Here is an 18,665-nt window from a genome sequence, read left to right as displayed (position 1 = left end):
GCAAGGCCCTGCAGGCCGCAGCAACTCAGCTGCAACCGGGGGGGTCCCGGTTTTTGGGCTGCACCCGTGCCGAGAGGGACCCGGGGCCCCCAAAATTGGGAAATTCCCGGGTGCAGCCGGGTTATGGCAACCCTAGGCTTATAGTACCATCTATTGCTGGTCTTTATAAAGTTCTCCTTTAAATCCTGTGATTTTGTAAAGGAGTTGGTTCTTCTCCACGCTTTCTCCCACGCCTCAAAAGGTATTTCATGCCCTAGATCCCTTGCCCAGTCTGTCATGTATTGTTTGACCGGTTCCCTTTCTAATTCCAATTCTCTTAACAGATTATAATATTTTGTTATTTTTTTCTCTTCATTTTCCAATATTAGGGTATCTATTTTGGATGGTTTAATTTCAATCCCAATTGTTCTCATGTCCTCATTGAATCTACGTTTTATGTCTATTATTTGGTAATAGCTATACCAATTTATTTCTTTACCTTCCATAATTAATTCCTCTCTAGTTTTAAGCTTCATTTCCTGCTGACCATCATTTTTTATTATATCTGCATATCTCAACCAATTACAGTGTCCATCCCATCTATTTGCAAAGGCTTCCTGAGTTGAAACCCACCCCGGTATCTTAAAATAAAATTTAGCTTTAATAACCTTCCATGTTTCAATTAATGCCCGTCTAATTGGGTTGTTATAAAAGTCCTTATGTATTAAAGCTTTGTTGTACCAAAGATAACCGTGCCAACCAAAACGATTAATTTCTCCCTCCAGATTCAAAATTCTACTGTCCCTTAATCTGATCCATTCCTCCAACCAAGACATGTTACATGCCCATCTATAAGTTTTAATATCTGGCATAGCGCACCCCCCATTCTCCTTCTTCTCCTTTATGTTATTCCATCTTATTCTTGCCTTGCCCCCTTTCCATATGAATCTTTTAAATTCTATATTCCATTGATCAATTATTTTATTATTTATGCTGACTGGTAAGTTAGCAAAAAGAAATAACATCTTTGGGAGGATAGACATTTTAATTGCATTGATCCTACCAAGTATAGACAAATTTATATTAGCCCAGGTATCTAACTTCTTCTTTATACTATTCCACATTACCTTGTAGTTGTTATCGAATAAGTTCATATTATTATTTGAAATGCAGATTCCTAAATATTTAACCTTATTCGATACTTCACATCCTGTTTTTTTCCTTAATATTTCTTTTTCATCCTTGTTCAATTTTTTTGTTATAACAACCAATTTTGTCTTATTGATCTTAAATCCTGATACTTTCCCTATTTGATTTAGTTCAGCCAAAAGAGATTCAATATTGGCTAAAGGGTTTTCAATTCAAATTAGAATGGATTAAGGACTGATGGTGCAGTGATTAAATGCCTGTACTGCAGCCACTCACTCAAAATCATAAGGTGGCGAGTTCAAAAGGGCTCACGCTCAACTCAGGCTTGCATCCTTCTGAGGTTGTTAAAATGAGTATCTAGCTTGTTGGGGGCAATTAGCTTATAGTTGTAAACCGCTTAGACACTGCTAGGTCAGTATGAAGCTGTATATAAATGAAGCTGTTTGTTTCAAGGGCTGTGCAGACTGCCCCTACAAGGTGGCCTGCAGCTGCCTTCAACTGCACTGGATTGAGGTCATGGCAACTGCACACCATGGCCCCAATCTGGCCTTTCCAGGATGTGATAGCCATGGCGCCGCAGCTTTAAGGCGCTCTTTTAGTGCTGCGTCATGGGGATGCAGCGCCAGAGGAGCACTGTGATGCCGCATGCCATGTGGAACGGCTCGTGGCAACAAGCCATCCTGGGGATAGAGTCGGGGCATGATTCATGTGGATGCCACACCCTGACTCTGCCCCCAGGCCAGCCTTTTTGGCCTGTGTACACAGCCCTAAGTCATGTAAGATGGGTTTTAGATGGTTTGCGATCAGCTTTCTGAGTGTGGGAAAAAAGGGTTGAAACTTGATTGAATGCAATGGGTGATGGGTGCACATACCTCAGACAAAAGGGATTATCCCACTGGCTCTCAAGATGTTTTATTTTACTTCAGTGAAGCTATACCTTCCTGGCCATATTCTTCTCACCTTTCTCCAAGCACAAGAGAATTCTGCTGGAATTTCCAATGATTTCATCAAATGGGTGTCCTCCTTCCCCTGCTAGCTCTTCCAGCCTACAAGTCTCCAACTCAGAGGGTCAGCTTCCACAGGAGTCAAATACAGGTCACCCAGATAGTGTCCAATTTAATATAAATTGGATATAAAATATGAGGAGTGTGTGGAGGCCAAAGCTTGGGGCAACATGGTGGTAATATTTGCCTGTCTTGAAGAAGAGACTGTGGAAAGTGGGGTGTGGCTCAGATGGTGTATGAAGGCAGCACGGTGAGTGGAAGAAGCTCTTTGTGCATACTGTGTGCAATTGTGTGCATAGATTGAGGGCCAACTGTGAGGAAGCTAGGTTTGGGACTGATATTTATACCTGAAATCCTAGCATCCTAGCATTACATGCAATGTAAAAAAGGCCTGATGGCCTCCCCTGGGAATTGACAATAGAATTCTACAATGACTGATGGCTTTAACTTGGGAGTAACAAAAACATTGATTGGATTTAGGGCAACTCCAAGATAGATGGATATAGGAAGGTTTACTGGGAACACGACAGTGGGTAGGTAGGAAGCACTAGCTTACTCAACTTTGCATTGGCTTTACTTGGCTTTTATTCAACAGGATATGTGGAAAACCTGGAGGGAAGGACAGAGTCATCAGCGAACCCATTTAGCTTTCATATCAGTATTACCTGGGTCCTTCACATGTCTTCGGGTCTATATGTCCTTCCATGTGAAGGTCTCCTGGCGTTCAAAAGGTCATAGTGACCTCTTAAAAACATGCCTAGCTCCAGATATAAAATTATGAAAATATGAAAACCCCAAATATATCATGGGGTATACTGGGTATACTAACAACCCAAAAGGATCAATATATTCTTTCTGAATAGTTTGGATAAAAGATAAAAGCATTCCTATAGAGGTTAGAAGAATAAATAATAAAACTTTCCACCATGAGAACATACATTTCCCTATGTATTTACGTTTATTGGCATGAACACAGGATATAACATAGCAGTAATGAAAGCAAATTGTTTCTAGCTTAATATACTGTAGCACCAAGAACAAGGATGCTTCATGTCTTGTGCATCTACAAAAACAACAACAGACGGCCAGTGAGTGTCACAAACAGAAGTGGTTCTGTTGTTTACTGTTCAGTAAAGGACTCAAGGCACTAAGGCAAATCGAGAGGCTCAAACATGAATTTCCAAACATTATATACATTGCATCTGGCCACCTCTAAAATTAGGTTGGCAGATTTTGATTACCCATATATACTCGACTATAAGTCAACCTCATGTATAAGTCAAAGGAAAGTTTTGGGGCCAAAATTATAGATTTTGATATGACCTGTGGATAAGTGAAAGGTAAAACTTACACATGAATATATACAGTAATTGGTTGAAATTCTAATGGTGAGTAAGCTCCTAAATTAAACCTTTTTGCCTAGTGATGACCTTTTTGGCCCATGTTTTGCAATATATAGAAGCACAAACAAAAAGTCACAACCTCTTGAAACCTTGCCAGTCAGATACGCAGCTTATAGGTATCACAAAGGAGCCATTTTCTTTGTCTGTGGCTGTTATCTTTTGCACTTAGATACTTCTGAGAAGCTTGTTTGCCTTGCAGGTTCCAGGAAGCTTGATATCTCTGCAGTCATTAAGTAGCTTGACCTATTTTGATTAAACTTTGTAATTTGCTCCTGAACTATTTTGACTAAATGGCTACACTTAATATTTCACTTATGCATTTGCCTCAGTGCTTATTGTAAACTAACATAAAAGACAGGTGTGCTTCATTTCCTTGGATATAAAAGAATCTATAGCAACAGTAATGCACCATCCATCTGTTGGCAGAAGGCACAGTGGGGAATTCAGCTATTCCAGTTCTGAACTGCAAACCTTATCATCAGAGGTGTCAGATGAAGACTCAGACCAGCATATGTTGGCTGTAGTCTTCTTCACTGTTAAACTGGATATACTAGATTTGAGAAGAAGAATAAGAAGCTAGATCAGTACTCTGGTGGGGAGGAGGTTCAAAAATACCAAGAATACTATGACCTTGAAAAACAAGGTTTACCACATCTCTTCCTTTTCTTGAACATGTCCTCTTTTTCAGAGCTGGAATTTCTGTCTGTAGGGGTAGTTAAAGTGAGAGTCATCATAGCGGCTGGTGGTTTGAAGTACTGTCGATACATGTATTGCAGTACTGTCAATACATGTGTCCTGTTTTTTGTTTTTCAAAATATGGTAACCCTATTGAAAAAGTTATGTTTTTGGATTACTGTGAAAGGTTATTGTAGATAATCTCATGGCTCCAGTCCTTTTAACTTCAGAGAAGGCTATAGTGGAGCAGCCAGGTGGCTAGTTGCCTGACATCACATCAGGTTCAGTTTCTCATGGAAAGAGGCCACAGAGACATAAAAGTCATTGCAGCAGTAGCAGATAGAGGAGACAGCCAGAAATATATGGAACCAAAAGAGTGAAGAAAAGGAACTGGACAAGTCTAGGAGCTGGGTCCTGGAGTGGTTTACCATCAGATACTACAGGCTTCAGAGTCATATTGCCAAACCCAGGGACCAAACTGAGAACATGATTATTCTGTTCCAGTGTCTAGGTCAATAGCCTACCATCCTTGACAGTGTCATCACTTGGAGGGCCAGGTTCATTATAGTATGGAACTTTTCCCTGAAGAGAGGCTTCTTCTACATGCCCCAAAGCAAAGAGGCTAGAAAGGTCTGTCTGGGACCCTTCTATGGATTGTATGAGACTGCTGAACCTCAGTAGAAGGTTTAAGACAGCCATGTAACAGCCTGATTCTGTTATGCCAGCAGACAATAGCAGGCACATTCTTCCCTGAGTAAGGGTAGGAAGCCTTACAGCTACAAAAAGTGGTCATGTGGCTGTGGGCTTCTGGAAGCTGTAGTCCAAAAGTAACTTTCCCAACCTCTGTCACTAGCTAACAAAATACGTGGACACTGTTTAGAGTCATTGTGATGATCCTGAGCAAGCAGCTGTTATATTCATGACTTTGCTTTCAGAATGTTGAACTTTTGTCCTTTGAATGTTTTGGACATTAAACTTCCATGATTAGCTCCGGAAGACCACAGGTTCCCCTTCTCTAACACTTTACATGATATTTGCATAATAAAAATAATTAATTTTTTTCTGTTGTTATTGTCTACCACAAAACATTATTGTTTTGTGACTCAGCAGCCTTCTACCCCAGACAGGAAAGAATGATTTTGTTGCCCTTTGCACCATTCAAACTAGGTTTGACCAGACTGACAATTTCAGGGTGAGGGGAGAGTACAAGTTTTCAATAATTATAACAACAACAATAGGACATTGGCCATGGCCAGATCTTGTTTACGTAGTTTATGACATTTTGGAGACTGTAGCTGGTATGGTAATTTTTCAGTAGCAAAGAGAGTATAAGCTGCGGCTTCATTCAAAAACTTGTTGCAGGCCAGTTTATGGCATTTTTGTTCTTTTTGAAGATCTGGTGAAAGAAAGAAAAAAGAATACTTCAGAATAAGTTTGTTTTGGCAGTGCCAAAATCTATAAGGAGAGACGTTTACGAGCTAAATAACAAGACTGTAAAATTGATGTAAAACACAATGTTGTCTTACTATTCTATATTCAAAGCTAGCCTAAAATTCCCATCCACACTTCAGTCTGGTTTTCCATTGGATGCAAAACTGGGAAGACATTTTGGTGACTTTCAAGAAATTACATTCTTGATGGCTAAAGAAAAATATCTTACTAAATTATAGGGGGAGTACTACTGAAAAAAAAGCTATGTAACAGTGAGCAGTATAAATTTGACTGCCAAACAGATCTAGGTGGGTTACAATAAATACACAAATAAAATATATAACATACATGAATAGAAATTTCAAAATCCCCTCACCCACCTACCTCAACTAAAATAATAATAATACTCTAAAATACAGATTAAAATCGATTAAGATAAAAATAATTGAAATGAGACATCTTGGGAAAACTGAAAGGGCAATCCATATCAGTGCAACGGGAGGTCAGTCAGGGAAGGTCTGCCGGAAAAGATCCATCTTGACAGCCTTTTTAAATGCATTAAGAATCTTATACTCCTTTGGGGAGCATCTCTTCTGACAGATCATTCCATAATTTAGGAGCGACAGATTAAAAGGTCCTCTCGATAACCAGAGCCAACCTGGTCTTATTTGGCTGCAATGAATTCTTCCTAAAGGACCTGAGTGTGCGGGGTGGATTGTATGGAGGAAGGCGCTCCCACAAGTAAGCTGGTCCCAAGTCATGAAGGGCTTTAAAGGTTATCACCAACACCAACAGAAGTCAAGTGAATAACAGGAAAAGGGATACAAGGCCTTTTGTATGCTCAGAGAGCAAACATTTTGCACAGTGGACTTCACTCTCCCACTGCAGAGAGAGTGGCATAACACCATTTCAGTATTCAGCATGCATGAGATACAACCAGAGATGTTCCATGTCACTCCATCTCTTGTATTCTCCCTGTCTTCTCCCTGTCTTCAATAATGATGTTTGGTATCCTGTAACTGGATGTTTAGTGATGCCAGTTGTTTGTAATTCCCCCCAAAGGAGTATAAGATTCTGTAGTGAACTTATAGAGCTTGAGAAAGTTACATGTTTATACTATGACTTTGAGAATTATGCTCCCATCCCAGGCAACATGAAAATTCTGGATCTCGTTATCCAAAAAAGGATCCCTCTTTCCTCCAAACTCCTTTTGCTTGTTATATTTATCCCAACCTACCTTATTGGTTTGTCTTTCTAGGTAAAACTGGAATGGCTACAGGTATTTGGGGTTGTTTTTTTTTTTTTTTTTTACTTACTGATATGAATCATAAGGGTTCTGATTTTCCTTGATGTAATTGTTATCCAGCTAGTGAGCTGTATTCTACAGAATCTATCTGTCTGATAGATCCTCAGTGTACCTGCACTGTATTTCCTGCATTTTTTAATCTGATTCTCAGTGGTTCCAAAGCTAGAACAAACAGTGCAGATAAAAGACAGCCAGATAAATGACTATAGGACTGCAAGACTTACAGTTCCATCCACTACAAGCCTATTCAGATATTTATTTCATGCAGTTTGTTGTTGCTGCTGTTGCTGCAGCAGCAGTATATCTTCAAATAGTTTCTGACATATGGTAACCCTCAGGTAAACCTATCATGGGATTTTACTGACAGTGTTTGCTGTCCCATGAGGCAGAGAGTGTGTGACTTGCCCAAAGCCACCCATTGGGTTTCAGTAGCTGAGCGAGGATTTGAACCCTGGCCTGCCTAGTCATTCTCCAGTGTTCGAACCACTACACCAACCTGGCTGATATGTACGTACAGTACCATGTTTTAAAATGGGGCTTAGATGAGTATGACAATGATTGGAGCCTTAAAAATTGATGATGTTACCTTATTTTGAACAAATATTAGCATTAGGTTTTAACTAAGTGCCCATTGGGCTATTTCAGAAAGGACTAAAGATGTGTGAATTCTCACAACATAACTCCTTGGGTCCTGCTAGGTGTTGTGACCTCCTTGTCCATTCTTTCCATTCTTTCAGGGGTGGTTTTAGTGATTTCTTGGATTTTCCCCAGGGATCTTTCACAGGCTCAGGGTGTATTGCTCTAATATGGCTTAGAATTAAAAAGAAAATCACTTGAGGAAGGGAATACAATGCTGCAGCTGGCACCTAGGATTGCTAGAAAATAATCCAGGACAGCATAAATGTTGTATAGATATTTTAAAATAAACCTAATAGCTACAGCAATAAACATCACAAACTCTTAATACATTTGCTCCCATCTGAAAGAGCCTATTGTCTACAAACTGGCCTAAATTTTTAGGAATTGTAAATTTGTAGTGTGGGGAAATAGGATGCAAAAGGGAGAGGCCAGATCAATGTCAGTTCAAGAAAACCAGATTCTTTGATTCATCACACATTTGTAGTCAGGCACACTTTTAGCCTCTGAGTACATACTCACCTGCTTCAAAGTTCATCATGTGGGTTATAACGGGTGACTGTCCTTGGTGGACATCCGGTAAGTCTGGGTCTTGGTACTGTCCGTAATAGGCCTCTCTCTCTTAGTCTCTGTCTTATTTGCCTCCCAAACTCCGGGTTTACATTGAAACGAAACCATCCTGCCTAATATGAATATAAAATGGTTCACATCAACACAATAGTGGAATAGTAGTAGCAGTAGTATTAGTAACAGAGAACAAAACAGTACAGCTGTTTGGCCTACCATTCTGTCTTTCACAATTTCCAGATGAACTACATGTAAGGGGCCTAAAAGAACTGGCAGAGGTAATCTCAGAGCCACTAGCGATAATGAAGATTTTCACACGACATCATTATATCGTTCCTTTATCGACCCAAAGTGTAGTGGAATCGTCTTAACAGATAGACTATTCCAAAAGATTTTCACATGAGGCTGTTAGTGTTCGCTCTCTCTCTCTCTTAATAAAGTTGTGCGGTCTATGTGTGTGTCCATAGCCATGTCCCTCTTTGTCGGTCCAAAGTGGGGTTAGACTAGCAGTGCCCCCCTGTCCTCGTTGCTGGCTCACTCTCATTCTCTCCCTACCTGCTAGCCCTGCTCACAGAGGGAGAGATTATTAGGATTTGCAGTGAAGCAGGTCCATGTGCTGTGTAAACAAACCATTGAAGAAGTTGCTTGTTCTCTTCCTTTTCCTTCCCTCTCCTCCCACCTGCCTCCTTCCTTATTTCTCACTCCATGAGAGCTTTAAAAAGATAAGCAACTCCAGGCAGGCTATGAGAAACAGAACAAAGTTTGGGGGGCAGGAGGTCACCTTGACTTCAGGCATGGGGGAGTATGCATGTGTCTGTCAGCTGCATGCATGCAGATGCAACGTTTTTTCAAATTGTAAAATTGAATCTACACACACACACACACACACAGAGGAGAGAGAGAGTCAGCTGCAAACTCCATACAAGCAGCAGCCAGACACACACTCAAGATGCAGGGAGAATGCAAAGAGAAGCTGCAACAGCCTCAGAGAGATTGGTAGACCCTGTGTAGCCACACGCCTTTCCACGTTGCTTGAGTTGGCCCCTTGTTTGGGTTACTCTTGCTATTGGTGCCACTGCCACCCCACCTCCCATTCCACAGTCGCTGTTGTCACTTCCCTCTTTTATGTTTGTCGTTCCCTGTGAATGCCCCTCCCATTGGGCAGCTCTTTCTGGCTCTCACCAACCACTTCTCTCTCCTTAGGCCCTTATCGCATGGAGGCGCCTACCATCTCTAAAATGTCAATAAAACGTTCCTGAAGAGTTCCTGAAGTGTGAAGGTGTGAGAGCCTAAATCGTCATTGAGGTGTACCGCTTCTCTCCTGTCCTCAAAGCCTTCGCAGAGCAGCCATATCTTGAATAATGGGAACTTCCTCAATGATGATTTAGAAGTGTGACTGTCTATCACACCTTCATACCTCAGGAATTTTTTACAGACAATAAGCCTCCATGTGATAAGGGCCTTAGTTTATCACATGGGGGAAATGTGGAGTTTAAACAGTGATTAACCCATGAAAATCACACAATTGATATTAAAACGTGATTAAAATGAGATTAATAAACAGTAAGAAGTCATTCATGGGAAAATCCCGTGTATGATTTGCTGCCATTTCTTGCCTGGTTATTCACAGGTTAATGGCAATTTAACCACGTTTCATCAATGTTATGTGAAAACCATTGGTGCAATTGTGTGATTATCATGGGTTATTCATGAGATAATAGCGCTTTGAACACGACATCATGTGAAGACCAATAGCACAATTGTGGGATTATGATGGGGTAATCACCATTTATACTTCCAATTGTCCCCCATGTGATAAACTCCTTAGAGTATTTGAGTTTGCTTGTAAGCCCATGCACTGTGAATTTGTATCATCTTTCCTGCACATTGGAGGAGCTTAAACAAGTTGGTCTCTAAAAAAATATAAGTCACAAGTCGAGTGAAGTCACTCCATCATTTATTGCCAACTCAAGTCACTGAAGCGACTTGAGTCCGACTTGAGTTCAAGTCAGTTGACTCGAGTCTACATCACTTCATTTTATCATCCTATCTGCTCAACTGGTATGCAGAAAATAACATATGCAGAGCAGGCTTAGACATGGAAGAAAGAGTGAAGATAGGAGAAAGGAACATCAGCAATCTAAGATATGCAGATGGCACCATACAACTAGCATACACACTAGCATCACAGATTTGGAACAATCACTAAAGAAAGTCAAATAAGAAAACAATGGCCTGTTACAGACTGCCACAATAAAGCTGCTTCTGATCTCTTTGGAGGTATGCTGTTTAAATGATGCATGGGTCCTAAGAGTCCGGAGGTCGCACCAAAGCTACACTCCATTCCTAAGCACTGGAGTGCAGCTTTGGTGCAGCTTCCGGATTCTTAGGATGCATGCATCATTTAAACAGCATACCTCCAAAGAGACCCGAAGCAGCTTTATTTTGGCAGTCTGTAACAGGCCAAAGGCAGGCCTGATGTTAAAAATAAAGAAAACAAAAATAATGATCATGGAGGTTTTACATAAATTCAAACTAGATAATGAGGAAATTGACATAAAGCTTTCCCGTATCTTGGATCAAACATTGATTAGAATGGAGACTGCAGTCAGGAAATCAGAGGAAGATTAGGAATGGGAAGGGTGGCTATAAAGAACTATACAAAATCCTAAACTGTGACGATATGGAGCTGAACACTGAAATTAGAATCATGCAAGCTGTTTTATTCCCCATTACCATGTACGGATGTGAGACCTGGACAGTAAAGAAAGCAGGTAGGACATTTTTTAAATTAATTAGAGATATGGTGCTTGAGAAGAATGCTGAGGATTCCATGGATGACCAAAGTGATAAAACTATTGGGTCCTAGAATAAATCAAGCCTGATCTCTCCCTGGAAGCCAAGATGACTCTGTTCCAAAACACACTGCAGATATAATGCTGTTTGAGACTGCTTTAACTGCCCTGGCTCAAGGCTAGGGAATTCTGGAAACTGTAGTTTTGTGAGACATTTAACATTCTCTGTCAGAGAGTTCTGGTGCCACAATCAACTACAGTCGCCAGGATTTCCTAGCAGTGAGCCAGGTCAGTTAAAGCAGTCTTAATCTGGATTATTTCTGCAGTGTGTTTTGGATTTAAATTGAGGCTATTGTACTTCATCTACACCATGAGAAGACACAACTCATTAGAAAAGACAATGATGCTGAAGAAGGTAGAGGGCCGTAGAAAGAGAGAAAAACTGCATGCCAGATGGACAGACTCAGACAGGGAGACCACAGGCCTGAGCCTTCAGGACCTGAGCAGAGAGAGTGAGGATAGGGAGGACAGCAGTCTCATTCATAGAGTCACCATGAGTCATGGGAAATTTCAGACGGGAAAAAGAAACTGGAGTAAAAGGAATGCTCCCGGCGTAACTGTGTGACGAAGCTGAATATTTTAAAATGAAATGCTCATCCAGGATTGCTCCCATGAACAATCCAACATGCAACAACTCATTCATGGGCAACTGGCATGAATGGGTTGCCAACAGCACAAATGAAGTGCGATTATGAAGGTGTGAAAGTTAATTGTGTTTCATTCATGCTATTGGGGGATAAAAGTCAGCTAACAATGTGTGTTGGAGGCTGGGGAAAAACAGAATGTTGACCCTGAGGTCTGAAAAACTATATATTAGGGTGCTGGCTGCCTTCCTGATGACTGGATATGGGAGTAGTGGTTTTGGTTGGAGTGTTTACATTTTGTGACTCCATTTATGTGTAATTAAAACCTAATAAGCCTGTGGTGCTCTCTTTGCATTGGAAACCAAACCCAGTAAGCACTCCATTCCTGCAGCTTTGAGAACGGGGATTTGTGATGGACTAGAACATGTGATGGATATCTCTCTGTGTCAGGAGAAAAGGCAAAGAGGAATTTCCACAGACTGGAAAAGTTGTTTTCTTAGGACTTTATCACATGGGGAAATTGGGGGCTTAAACAGTGATTATCTCGTGAAAATCGGCCCAGAAGGAGCAACCTCTGGCTATCCTGGCCCCAGCCGGGCCAAACTGCAGTGACTGCACAGCCTGCTCCATGGGCTGCAGGGTTGGTCCCAAACAGGTTGTTGGGAGGAGTGGATTAAATCCGCTCCTAAAAGGGCTGTCTTTTGCCAGCTCGGTTCAGCCCCGGTACAGCCTCAGTGTGGCTTCCAGACATTATGGGAGGCATGCATCATCTAAACCTCATGCCCCCAAAGTGGCCTTAAGCTGTTTTATTTGGCCTGTGTGTTTTGGACCTTAGGCATTTTTTAGAAATGCTAACATTTTCCTGTCAGTGCAGTACCAGAGGAAGTTTAAAATTAGAATAAAAGAATGATTGAAAAGGCTAAATTCAGACAGTAAAAAACCCATAAAACTAATAAACCAAGTAAAAACACCATTGCATAGTACCAAAGAGCACATGCACATGTGTGCACGCATGCACACACACACACACACACACACACACAGAGAGAGAGAGAGAGAGAGAGAGAGAAGAATGATAGATCTTTTGCCTTAAACTTGTATAATTTTAGAGCAATTCAACTAACATTTATTCAAATCTGAAGTAGAAGATATTCTCCTCGGTCAAGTGAGACTACTACCACAGTTTTTAGTGACAAGGCAGCACTCACCTGCCCATCTTGAGGCGTTCCATATCTCATCATTGTGGCAAAATGCTCACAGTTGGATCTCATAAGATCATAGGGCAGCTGTAACCCCACCAGACTTTGAGCCCTTCTTACTATGTCATCGGGTGATAGTGGAGGCTGTTCAGCATCAAACTGGTTGCACACAGCATAGGGTAAGGTACCTGCTACATCCTCCAGACGGTCAAATTGTACTGTGGCCGTCTGGGTCTCACCAGCAAATACACGCCTCCAGGTTTCTTCCCAGTCTAAAAGAGGACAAAGGGTTTGAAAATGGAAGGCCATGGAAAGATTCTCATATGCATGAACAACACACAGGCCTATTGTTTTGCAAGACATCTTTAGTGAAGCGTTTTGTTTTTAACTGCTAAAGAACATGCCACCTAGCAACAGCAAACAAGATGTAGAGAAGATTTCATCTCACAGCTTTAGAGTAGGGCTGTAAATCCTCCACAGTTTCATCCTTGCATTTGATTAGAGACTGCTGTAGGTTTCTCACCACTGTTAAAGAAAATGAATGTGTTTCTGAAGCATTCTCCTTATATTCCAAGGCCATTTTTGTGGCCCCAAGGCCCCACATTGCTCAAAAAAACTGCTCTGTAGGGGATGGGGAAAGTTTACCCTTCCATCACATTTCCACCCCCAAGTTTTCAATAATAATAAAAAAAATAATTAAAATAATGGTAAATTTAGCTGTTGTTACAAATTGTTTAGCAGTTTATTTATGGATATGGTTATAAATGTCTATATTAAGAAATTCTTATAAAAATTGTAAATGTTATCATCTGTACTTGGATTTACAGTTGAATGACACACCTTTTTATACTAATGATAGAACACTACAAAATAAATAATAATCAGATACAGTACAATGGAATGAAATTTCTAGAAATGGTTGTATGTCATTCAAAAGGAGTAACATCTCAAGTTTTCACAGCAGTATGTCTTGGCATTTGCCTGATGCCACGAAACTGATGAATCGGATAATGTTCCATCTGAAATTATCAGTAGGGCCTCAGTCCCGGAGCTAACATGATAGCCTCACACATGCATTTTTTTTTCTGTATGAAAGGATAGTATACCAGGCAATTGAATAACAATATTGGACTACACTGTAAAGTTATCAGAATACACTGACTCCCTACAACAAAATGTGTAATAACATTCGGCTATTTTGAAGACTAGTACAGTATAATGTACAGTCTCTCAACCATAAGACAACCTCCCACAATGTGTACAATAATTATAGTGTTTATACTCAAGCTAAGATCCTGTATTTGCAAATATATATGCCACTGGGTTTATATTAACTTTCTGTTTCAAAAGTGCAGAAATCTTGCAAAATGACAGAAGCAATAACATGACATGAGAACAAGCAGCAATTACCTGAGCTGCTAAATGGCCCAAGTAGACTCTCTTTCATAATAATGCAGGATGTCCAAGAACTTTATTCAAGAACCTTATTAGAGGGGAAAAGAAAGCTGAAACAGAGAAGGAGAGCAGCGGCTTTTTCCGTGCCTCCCTGCATGCCATTGTTGCATATCCATTCTCCTCCTAAAGGAGATAGTGGTAAACGTTTGTTGAATGGATTTTTTCCAGCACAACAAGATATGCTTTTAAAATCATCTTCCTTGGGAAGAGAATAGAAATGCTATAATGCCATGTGGAGAGGCATGGAGAAAGCTGCTACTCTCCTGCTCCTGTTTGGCTTGCTTTTCCCATGCAATAAAGCTGCAAGCCTGGCAGCCAGCCTCTCAGTAGGAATGGACACAGTAGGCCTCTTGCTGATATGTTTCTGTCACTGTCCATTAGGGCAGATACTTGGTGGATAGCCAAATACTCCTTTGCCCCTTGTTGGTATCAATAGCAAACCAAGTTGATTCCCAGGTAAATAGGTATAAATTCATTGAAGTCAGGTTCATGTGTAAAAGTGATGGTGAAACAATAATAAATTAAAGGACATTTCATTATTTGACTGTTATGACAATCATAGTTTTGACATTCTCACATCTATTTTATACCTGGCAATGTGAAATGAATCACCCGGCCATTTCCCACATAGATCCCCCAGTGCTGGTATCCAACTCTCTGGAACTGGATCATGTCCCCTAGATTTGGCGTTTGGTTTGAAGTGAAAACATTCACCACAGGTGCAAACTGAATTTTAAAACAAAAGTATGGCTTATTCCTAAGTAAATATCGATTAGATACAGATCTAATATAGATCTCCATAGAGATCAGGGACAGAACCCATGCCTACCTGCTGTAAATTTGCTTGGTACTTCAACTAGAAAGTTGCTTACATTTGCTCAGAACTTGACACCATACTATTACAATTTCTAAGCAGGTGTAATTCAATCAAATTTTCTGGAATCAGTTTAAATTGTTTCAGCCTGATAATATGAATAAGACACTTGAATCATTCCATCATACCATGTGATTCTGGCCCATCTTGCCTCTTAAGGGTAAGTGGAGCAGGACTTTTTAAATTAAAAAATATACTATTTATTACTATTTATTAGTTTTAACACGCACAAACTAGTTTTGGACAAAGTAAATGACATTCCCCAAAAAAAAAAAATAAAAAAAAATAGAGTACCAGAAAAGATAGAGTACCAGGAAAATAGAAAAGAAAAAGAACTAAACTACTAAACTAAACTACTCTCCACTAAACTAATCTAACATTGCAACAGAATGCTAAAACACTGATCTGTTACAATAAGCACAACCTAAGAGTAAAAACTAACACGAACACAAATGAATTCTGACCCCTCCATAAACTAATGAAAAGGGACAAAAGAGTTAATTAAACATAGTTTTTTGTGGGTTTTTCGGGCTATGTGGCCATGTTCTAGAACATGGCCACATAACCCAAAAAACCCACAAAAAACTATGGATGCTGGCCATGAAAGTCTTCGACTTCACATTAATTAAAAATGTTTTTCTACCATTACAGTTTGCACTAAATTCCACTTGCGAGAATTGCTGATAACCACAACCACAAATTATTACATCATTAGAATTCTTATTGCTCAGAAAAATTCTTAAATGGTTTCCAATCTTTCATCAAATCTTTGGGTCATCTTTTAAAATCCCTGTCAATCTGGCAACCTGGCAAGGTCCGCAACTTACTCTTCCATTTCCGGTGCTTCAGTCTGTTTCCAGGTTTGAGCATACAGTGTTATCATATATCCATAAACATACCTAAGGAGTACGCCATATTTGGCATCCAATTCTTTATCAAAGATACCCTGCAAAAACTTTTCTTGTAGCATCGCACAATTCTCCTTTTAAATTTTTTTGAATTAACATTTGAATCTTTCACTGGTATCTTTTTGCTTTCTTATAAGTCCATCATATATGAAAAAAGACACTTCCTTATCTTGGCAACATCAATAGAGATTTGAAACTTTAATGGACATTTTTGACAAACTGGTGTTAAGTAGTATCTATACATTATCTTATATAAATTTTCTTTCAAATAACTGGCTAAAGTGAAGTTTCTCTCTTCGGCCCACATTTCACCCCAAACATCCATTTGTATAGTACGCCCAAATATTAGTCCCGCCTTATCATATGTTCTTTTACAGGTTCATCTTCTCTCTCTAATATCAAAATACATTTGTACTCTTTTTTAATTATGTGATTGCCAGCTATACATCATTCTAAATAAAAATAAGTCTCCCCCATCAGGGACGTAGCCAAGGGGGGGGTTTCTTGGGGTCCGGACCCCCCCTTCCATTAGAAAAATGAATGGTGCGTGCTGCTGCGCCGCCGCACCCAAGCCCCATTATAATGGTGGCACTTAGTTTGGACCCCCCCCCCCTTACTAAAATCCTGGCTACGTCCCTGCCCCGATCCTTCTTATTCTTCTTATCTTGGAGTAAAACAGATAGGCAGAAAGAAGCAGCTTTTGGCTGCTTTGGAGGCATGCCAGTTAGGTGATGCTCACCTCTGAAGCTGCTAGCAGCGACACCAAAGCCATGCTCCAGTCCTTTGGACTGGAGTAAAAAAGATCTTGGATAATCCCACTCCTGTTGGCCCCTGTGTCCATAGCCCCACCTTGGGAGCAGGCCATACTGTCCGTGGGGTTCAGACCCACTTCTGGCTGGAGAGGATGTGAGCCGCACTTTCCCACTTGTCTGCTCCGGCCCCAAGTTTAAATATCTCTAAGTTGTGACTAAGCAAACCAGTTGAGATCTATACCCTATTTGACTAGACTAATTTAGACTAAATGCATCTGAGGAAGTAGACTGAAGTCTATGAAAGCTCATGCTGCCAACTTCTTTCTTTCAGTTAGTCCAGGGACGTAGCCAGGATTTTAGGAAGGGGGGGGGTCCAGACTAAGTGCCACCATTATAATGGGGCTTGGGCATGGCGGCGCAGCAGCATGCCCCATTCATTTTTCTAATGGAAGGGGGAGTCCGGACCCCAAGAACACCCCCCCGGCTACGTCCCTGGTTAGTCTCAAAAGTACTAGAAGATCTCTACATACTGATTCTATAGACTAACACAGCTATATCTCTGAATTCTCTGACTAGACCAGTGTTTCAGTTTGGTCGGTTGCTTATTTGTTTCTCTATTTAATATTCTATGTTTCTCTCAAACAGGATCCAAGCTTACGTTCTCCTGAAGATTTTCAGATGTGAAACATTCCATTATTAGAAAAGATTGCCATATGGAACATCACCAGAGGACTCTGTATCCTCTTTTCACAATGTTTTTTGCACATGCAAGCTTAAAGCATGCTTGGCCTTTATTTAGTTGGGGTATCGCTATTAAACAAATAGTGCTTAAACACTGCTTAAACAAACTCTCAAAACAAACTTAAAAATAAAAACAATGACAGAGAGAAAATGTCAAAAGGCATGAACAGCAGATGAAATAGCAGCTAAAATTTGAACAAACATAATGCACAAGTACATCATATACTACATCTCTATACATCATGTTTCCTTTCATTATGTATTATTTCTTGCACTTATATTCTGCCTTTCTCCAACTTTCTTACAACTTTTAAAAAAAGGATCCAGTTAAAACATCAGTTTACAAAAATTAAAAAGTAATTAGAAATCAGCATCGTTAAAAACATGATTAAAACAATTAAAACACTAAAAAACAGTTAAAACATTTTTTTAAATTAAATTAACTACATACTGATAAACATACTTAAAACATAGTCCACAAGAAATAGAAAAAGAAAAGAGTTAGTTCTGTCTTTTGCAAAATATAATTCAGTCTTTGGTCCAAGGTTGTATTTTAGGGCTGAAGGGCGGGGTATAAATACCATAAAATAAATAAATAAATTTAATGTAACAAAACTGGCACCTAATACAGTATCTATGATAAGAGGTGAAAATATAAGGGTAGAAAGGAAAGGATTTCATATAAGGAAAGTACCATTTTTTGTACGTCCATGTACGGCTTTCTTCCTTGCATCTTCTCCCAAGTCCTAATGTAAGTTGAATGTTCTTGCCTCAGCACTGAAGGTGCTTATATAAGGACAGACTTGCCTATATCTGCATGTAAAAAAACAGCTGTGTGTGTGCAGTTTGTGTGTTAAGTATCCATTGGTTGGAGCTGGGGGCAAGGATCGCCTGCTTTCTTGGAAATGATTGAAGTATAGGAAAGGAAACGTATTGATGCTTTCATTTTCATTCTGAAAGCAAAACAAGACCTATTGTTTGACAGACTCCAGCAGAAATTCAGGGTTGATCGGAGAATGCCTTCATACAGCAGTTTCATAGTATGAATAAGGAAGACTGGCACCAATGGCTATGGAAAACAAACTAAAGTTTTATTATAGGAACTTCATTAGAGATATGATGGGTGCTAAGCTAAAGTCAAACAAAG

At 40.0% G+C, this 18,665-nt stretch overlaps 1 protein-coding gene across 2 annotated transcripts; it reads right to left on the bottom strand.

Annotated features, from left to right (window-relative positions):
• Positions 1-3,067: 3,067 nt before the first annotated feature.
• LOC149312446 (phospholipase A and acyltransferase 2-like) lies at positions 3,068-18,546 on the bottom strand. Of its 2 annotated transcripts, none has more exons than XM_089524647.1 (5): positions 18,213-18,546; positions 14,834-14,969; positions 12,798-13,060; positions 8,106-8,266; positions 3,068-5,606 (listed from the first exon to the last, which is right to left on the bottom strand). In XM_089524647.1, exons 1-4 carry the CDS (start codon positions 18,249-18,251, stop codon positions 8,111-8,113), a joined length of 594 nt encoding a protein of 197 aa, XP_089380773.1. In that variant the 5' UTR covers positions 18,252-18,546; the 3' UTR covers positions 3,068-5,606; positions 8,106-8,110. The 2 variants fall into 2 exon arrangements, with proteins under 2 accessions (XP_089380773.1, XP_089380774.1); XM_089524648.1 differs by having other exon boundaries at positions 12,977-13,060; positions 18,213-18,505.
• Between the last annotated feature and the right edge of the window lie 119 nt (positions 18,547-18,665).

This window comes from Sceloporus occidentalis, unplaced genomic scaffold (assembly GCF_023333645.1).
Source record: "Sceloporus occidentalis isolate IW3139 unplaced genomic scaffold, rSceOcc1.0.p SCAF_5, whole genome shotgun sequence".
In the NCBI taxonomy this organism is placed as follows: Eukaryota; Metazoa; Chordata; class Lepidosauria; order Squamata; family Phrynosomatidae; genus Sceloporus; species Sceloporus occidentalis.
Note: the sequence above shows the minus strand (reverse complement) of the source record. Positions and strands in the feature narration are given on the sequence as shown.

Excerpts from the sequence above, each read along its gene's own strand:
- LOC149312446 (XM_089524647.1), bottom strand. The coding sequence starts at position 18,251 with ATGCAAGGAAGAAAGCCGTACATGGACGTACAAAAAATG. Across the intron at positions 13,061-14,833 it reads GATTCATTTCACATTGCCAG|ACTGGGAAGAAACCTGGAGG; the intron begins GTATAAAATAGA and ends GTCCTCTTTTAG. Across the intron at positions 8,267-12,797 it reads GAACGCCTCAAGATGGGCAG|GCAGGATGGTTTCGTTTCAA; the intron begins GTGAGTGCTGCC and ends TATTCATATTAG.